Source organism: Psittacula echo (assembly GCF_963264785.1).
Source record: "Psittacula echo genome assembly, chromosome: Z".
NCBI lineage: Eukaryota > Metazoa > Chordata > Aves > Psittaciformes > Psittacidae > Psittacula > Psittacula echo.
In genome coordinates this window covers 104,818,652-104,825,176 of record NC_137742.1, presented here as the reverse complement: position 1 = coordinate 104,825,176, position 6,525 = coordinate 104,818,652, and the positions used below count along the sequence as shown (strand labels likewise).

The 6,525-nt window shown below is 42.4% G+C and overlaps 1 protein-coding gene across 1 annotated transcript in view; it reads right to left on the bottom strand.

Annotated features, from left to right (window-relative positions):
• Positions 1–584: 584 nt before the first annotated feature.
• The window catches only part of NFAT5 (nuclear factor of activated T cells 5), a 65,140-nt gene continuing 59,199 nt past the window's right edge, over positions 585–6,525 (bottom strand). The window contains exons 12-14 of the mRNA XM_080638543.1: positions 3,934–6,370; positions 2,625–2,871; positions 585–1,737 (exon numbers count right to left, since the gene is read on the bottom strand). Of these exons, the coding sequence (XP_080494669.1) occupies positions 2,633–2,871; positions 3,934–6,370 (2,676 nt within the window). The 3' untranslated portion in view covers positions 585–1,737; positions 2,625–2,632. The remainder of the gene's footprint in view (positions 1,738–2,624; positions 2,872–3,933; positions 6,371–6,525) is intronic.

Below are 6,525 nucleotides of genomic sequence, written 5' to 3'. Positions count from 1 at the left end.
AGAGAGAGAAAGAGAGACAGAAAGAGAAAGTGAACGGTAGGACAGACTGACAAACGGGAAAATCCATTAAACAAACAAAAACTCTACATGGCTCAACTAAGCACACGAGTTAAGGGAAAAAACACAGTAAACAGACTAGAGAAACTTAAAAAAACATTTACAGACTAGTCTTTGTTATTTAAAATAACAAAAATGTAAAATGACATGATGCCAACTACACTCTACCAAGGCATAATCGCCATACATGACAGCTGTCTGGCTCTAAAGGCAGCAACAGCTTTCTACGTGCAGAAAAAGAAAAAAAGATCTGAATGAGGCTGTAGTGAAAATTCACAAAACTGTTTGGATAGTTGGAGCACCCAAAAAATGCACACGCCTCACAATACAACTGCGTGGTCTGGAGTGGGTTGTTCTTACATTCTGTAACATCCGTCAATGCTTTCTTTTTCTTTTTAAACTGAAACACGACAATCTAGAAACTACACTTGGGGGACTGTTGGTAGGTGGAAAAACAAAAAAATCACTTCAAAACTGCAGTGAGCTCAATATGCTACAAAGATGCAACAGCTCAGGATGAAGTGACATTTTCCAGAACGCTTAAAAATGATGTAATATGTCCCCTACTTGGAGTAAAGTCAAGCTGAAGATTCACATCAATAACAGCTGGAAAAACCCTGGTTAAAGGGGGTTCCTGCATTTAGAAGGTGGTGGAGAAATTCCTCTCTCCTTAATCCTTGATTATTTGTCAAAGCTTTCACTGACTAAGCAATTTAATGCCACGGATTCCTAAAAGCTGCTTCTGGTATTTAAACCAGTAGGATATTTATGTCTTTTTTTAAAACACAATATGAAACTTGGGAAGAGAGAAGGAAAACCATGAAAAGAATGGAAGGGAGAAGACTGGTTTGAGAATGATTAATGCAGCTTTACAGAGTTCTAACCCATCCAGTGAGAGACACAGAGTTCTTTCCTCAGATAGGCAGAATGCTCTTTACAAGGTATTTTAGAGGATAAGATTTTAAGAGCAAAACTGAAAGTTCCTCTTCATTCCTTCATTTTGTTAGAGCCACCAAACCCTTGCTCCATGGAGAACCGTTTAATCACATTAACGGAGAACCGTTAATCACGTCTGCAGATGGGAAGCACCCACCTCTGGCTATCTACAGAAGCGAACAATTTCTCTGCTTGCTGATTACAGTTATCAATATTTGTCATTGCTGCCTACTGCAATTAGCAAATTGCAGTATTAGCTCTACCCCACAACTCTAAAACATGATCCCTTCACTGACTGACAGCTATGAGTCGTGGCTCATGGCACAGGCATTTGATGTTTCTGCTTCACAAGCTTTTCTAGTCAAAAGAGGAGATGCAAAGAAGGAAGAAGAGGAAACAATAGTAAACGTGGTGACATGTATTACCTTCTACCAGCAATAATAGCTGATCAGATATGCTTTAAATTCAAAGAGCACCCCACTGTTAATGAGGTTTAGGAATCTGGTAATAGTACAATCCTATGCCCTAGTAAAACAAAGCATAGCTTCTCAGCATTATTGGCACTACAAATCCCAAATACTATGGTCATAGCCTTAGGTGCTAGATGCTGCAATTGGCCCTGTGTGTGCTCTTTAAAAAGGAGGGCTACTCTTTGACAAAAGCAATCAGTTCCACACACCCTAATCCAGAGCTGGAAGGTCTGAGAGGATCTGCGAAATCATCACTTTTTTCTTCACAGAATTTCTGCAGGGAAAAACAAGCAAGCAAAACAGTTAAAAAATAACAAAAGCCATACCCTTAATTCAGTTAAGTTCCTTAATATTGGAAGTGTTGCTCGCCAGCACACATGTAACTAACAGAATGCAGCACTCTTTCACAGAGCAGCATTACTTGCCTTCCGCAGTTTGTAACTTCATATACAACACAGTTCAGATTAGAAAATGAAGTGTATCGCTTAAGCAAAACTTACAGGGAATTTAGGACAGCAACACAGTTAACTAGAGCCAAGTTACACACTGTGGACAATACTATATTCCAGAGATCTCCTGGTTCTTGGTACTCATTTGTAGTCAAAGCCTCTTTCACCTCTCTGAAAAAGGCACCTTCTAAAAGCGGACTGTTTCCTAGTAACAGCTGATGGCATTTTCACAAAGACTCAGCATGTTGCACACTCTCAATAGATGCCATGTTCTACTAAAACTTGTTTTCACATATGTTACTGGAACCCAGGAGGCAACTTCAGAATAGTACAGACTTGAGTTGTTATTTATTCAATAAGCCTTAAGTTTTTAACTATGGTTGTATTTCATAACACTTTTATCTGCCAAGCTGTCAGTGATCTACTCTTCTTCCTAATAAAGTACTACACTCTAACAGCAGATGACAAAACATACAGCAACTGAACAATGAGAACCAGTCTCAACCATCCGTTTCAATCTAGTCCTGACCTCTGACTGTTATAAATTAACTCTCCATTTTAGCCACCAGTACTATATTCTTAATTCATCTTAACTGGTATTTTAGCTGGTGATACATTTCATAAGGCATGGTCATACATTTCAAAGTAAAGACTTACTGAACAAAAGTCTGTGTGGCAACAAGGAGGCCAGAAACCCAAACACGTCACTTACTTGACCAATTAAAAGGAGCCAGCCATATTGTTCCCCTGGTTTTGCAATGACACGAGCAGATCATCTATTTTCTCAATATTCTGGTTGGCTGCCATAGCTGAAGGTAGTGGAGATGTCTCAGGCATCTGCTGGGAGAGAAGTGTTGGCACGGCTGCTTGTCCCTCGCTCTGTGGCTGACCTGGCTGGCTTATAGCCATCAACTCATTGGGCAATGTCCCTGGTCCAGAAGTTAGCAGCTGGCCACAGTCTGTTAAACAGTAAATGAAGGACAAAGGAGGATTTAAATTGGGTTAATACACGCAGTGAATCAGCCAACTTCTTCACATATGATCTGCCTATAAAGTTATGTGCACTTTTGTTCACACAGCCACCCCTACTCACCACTCCCTCAGGGTGTGAGCAGTGTTTGAGGTCTACAGATTGCATATATGGATACTGTATTACAACCAAACACTATTAACACCTCAGAGAGAAGAACACTTAGCTAGAAGAAAAACAAAACACACAGCAGAAGACAAGTGTTGAATCATACAATCACAGCACAGTTTGGGTTGGAAGGGACCTTAAAGCTCCTCCAGCTCCAACCCCTGCCACGGGCAGGGACCCCTTCCACTGGAGCAGCTTGCTCCAAGCCCCTGTGTCGAACCTGGCCTTGAACACTGCCAGGGATGGGGCAGCCACAGCTTCTCTGGGCACCCTGGGCCAGCGCCTCAGCACCCTCACAGGGAAGAGCTTCTGCCTAAGAGCTCAGCTCAGTCTTCCCTCGGGCAGGTTAAAGCCATTCCCTTTGTCCTGTCCCTACAGGTCCTTGTCCAAAGCCTCTCTCCAGATTTCCTGTCAGCCCTTTTAGGCACTAGGAGATGCTCTGAAGTCTCCCCAGAGCCTTCTCCAGAAAGCCATTGAGTAAATTGTGGAAACATAATGCACCAAGAGACTGATTAGTGCCTTAAGAAGGCATAACCCTTTAACATGTGTGTATATGTATTTTATGTAAATATTTGTATAGTTATTAATAATATTTCTAGAATATATCATATAGATATATGTGTGTATATCTATATAGAAATAAGTAAGATGATTCTGTCACATGTTAATCCTAACAATCCATGACAATCAACACATATTTAAGCTAAGCAACATTCAGAGCACCATGTTGAGTATGTGTATTCTCAATTGAGGCGCTATCTTACTCATTCCAGAATATTTTAATTTTTTTTAAATACCTTAGAATTGAGTTATCACTGTCCTGCAGGCACCAATCAGTAGCTCCTCTAAATTGTAAACTCAGAATTGGGCAGCTGTCACTTACTGTTTTGAATGCCAAACAGGAATATTCCTGATGTTTGCTGAGATGAAGCGGGAGAATTCTGCAGCTGGTTGATAGCACCTCCTGCTGCATTGTGGAATAAAGAAGCTTGTTGCTGTGGAGGAGAAGCAGTTCCTTGCATTCCTGCCATGCTGTTTTGAGATGAATACATAGGAGACTGCTGCAGCTCTTGCTGGCTCATACTATTCTGCAAGGCAGACATGGAAGCTGAAGAGATGAAGAGGGTGACTTGTTGCTCTTGAGAACTTGGTGATCCTTGGACCAACTGGATCTGGGGTGAATTATGGAAGATGGCTGGCTGCTGTGCTTCAGCCTGGCTGGATCCAGGAGTCTGAAGAGAAGATACGGTACTCTGACTCTGGAATTGCATGGGCTGCTGTTCCTGGTTCATTGATGCCATGTTAGTCTGTGGATGGAAAATGGACTGGCCTTGTTGCTCCTGATTGGTAACCGGGTTTTGGTTTGGATTGAAAATCATGTTCTGCTTTTGAGAGGCAATTGTACTCATTGCGTTTTGATTACCGAACATCATATTCTGCTGTTGTTGCTGCTGCTGTTCTTGGGATGGAGGACTACTCTGAATAGCAACTATTGAATGCTGAGGCTGGAAGATAGCTCCTTGCTGGTTCTGAGGAATTGAACTGGACTGCATGGAGCCTAGTGACACTTGAGACTGAAATAAACCTTGCTGAGCAGGCTGAGTCTGGGGCTGTTCTTGGGGAAGCATAGTACTCTGGATATGAGATATCTGTGTCTGCTGCTGGAAAGAAGTCTGCTGTTCAGTGTTTGTTGCTGTCTGAAGAGGAGAAATGGAATTTGGGCTTGTAAAGAATGACATCTGTTCTTCCTGAGTTGCAGCATTGCCCATGGAACTCTGGGAAAGGAACATGTTGGCTGACTGCTGGTCTTGAGGAACTGAAGAACTCTGCAATACACCCATGGTGTTCTGTGAGTGGAACATTGGAGGCTGCAGCTGGTCTGAGGAATTGGCACTGGTCTGATTGTGGACAATGGAATTTGGACTGTGGAAAATAGAGCCTTGTGTTTCTTGTGATATATTCTGAGTATCACCAATAGGATTCTGAGAGTGAAAAAGCTGAGCTTGTGAATGTGGAGATTGCTGCATAAAGCTTCCTGACTGAATAGACATGATTTCTCCGCCCTGTTGGAACAGACCACCTCCTTGTTGTTGAGTTCCACTTGCCTGAACAGCCATCATGTTTTTACTAGATGAAAAGAGATTAACTTGGGATTGACTTTCTCCACTATGCTGCATTTGAACCATGGTCTGAAATACAGTGCTTTGCATCTGTTTGTTCTGTCCTGAAGCTTCTTCTCCATCTGCAGAATTTGAGGTCTGAAACATAGCAGGTCCATTGTTGGAGACCTGCTGCTGAGCAGCAGGAGTAGTCTCACTTCCAGAAACACCGGGAGATGAAGAGAACAATTCACACTGCATTTGCATGTCTTCACTTGTTGATAACCCACTCATTATGTGGGAAGGCTGCTGGTAAACAGGTGACTGTTGCAGGGCTCCATTCCCAGACGTTGTTGAGGAGAACAAATCAGACTGCATCTGTGTTGCAGCCTGGCAAATGTTTTGTTGGATTCCTATCACCATTGCTGCAGAAGTCTCCATAGCCTGCTGCTGCTGCTGCTGTTGTTGTTGCTGTTGACTGGACAATGCATTTTCAGGCTGTGAGTGAACATTTTCAGCTCGTCCAGGCAAAAGGTTCTCCGGTCTGGAATGGACAGCTGTGTCGGATGAGGAAAATATGCCAGGATTTACACTATTTTGTATCTGGCTAACTTGCTGAAAAATATCGGCATTTAGCTGATCCTGAACATCCTCACTGCTGTCTGAACCAGAAAATAAAACAGAAGATAACTGCTGTTGAGCTTCCAGTACCTGCTGCACCAAGTCTACATTTCTACTGCTGCCAGTGGCAGTGTTTGTTGGAAAATTTCCAGCTTGCAGTTGCTGGATAGTGTTCTGTAACTGACTCACACCACTTGCTGACGAGAAAATACTTGATGAAATCTGTTGCTGCAATGCCTGTGCTGGTTCTGAGAGCGCAGACTGTTGTTGTTGTGATGGATCAGTTAACTGTGACAAAGTGACTACTGTGCCATCTGATTGCAAGACTTCCCTGGCTTGGGCATCTCTTGTTTGGAACTGTGCAGCTTGCTGCAATAATGCATCACTGTTCTGCAGCTGACTTGGAGTTGAGACTGCTGAAAAGCTACCAGGCTGGGAAATGTCCTGTGTTTGGATAGTAGTTAGTGTCTCTGGACTATACACCTTCGGCTGTATTTGTTGCTGGTTTTCATTTTCAGAAGGTAAATGGGAAGCAGAAGTTGATATGCCAGACATACTGTTTTCCAATGTTTGTTGAGTTGGTCCAACCACACTTGAAGCCTGAAAAGAGCCAGACATTAAGAAATTCACAAGCTTACTTGGATTATACTTACAAAATTTCCACCAATCACAATCTTCAAGAAAGATCAGATGGAAGATTTGATGACTATGTATCCATCTCTCCATACATAACCAAACAAATAAGCAAACGACGA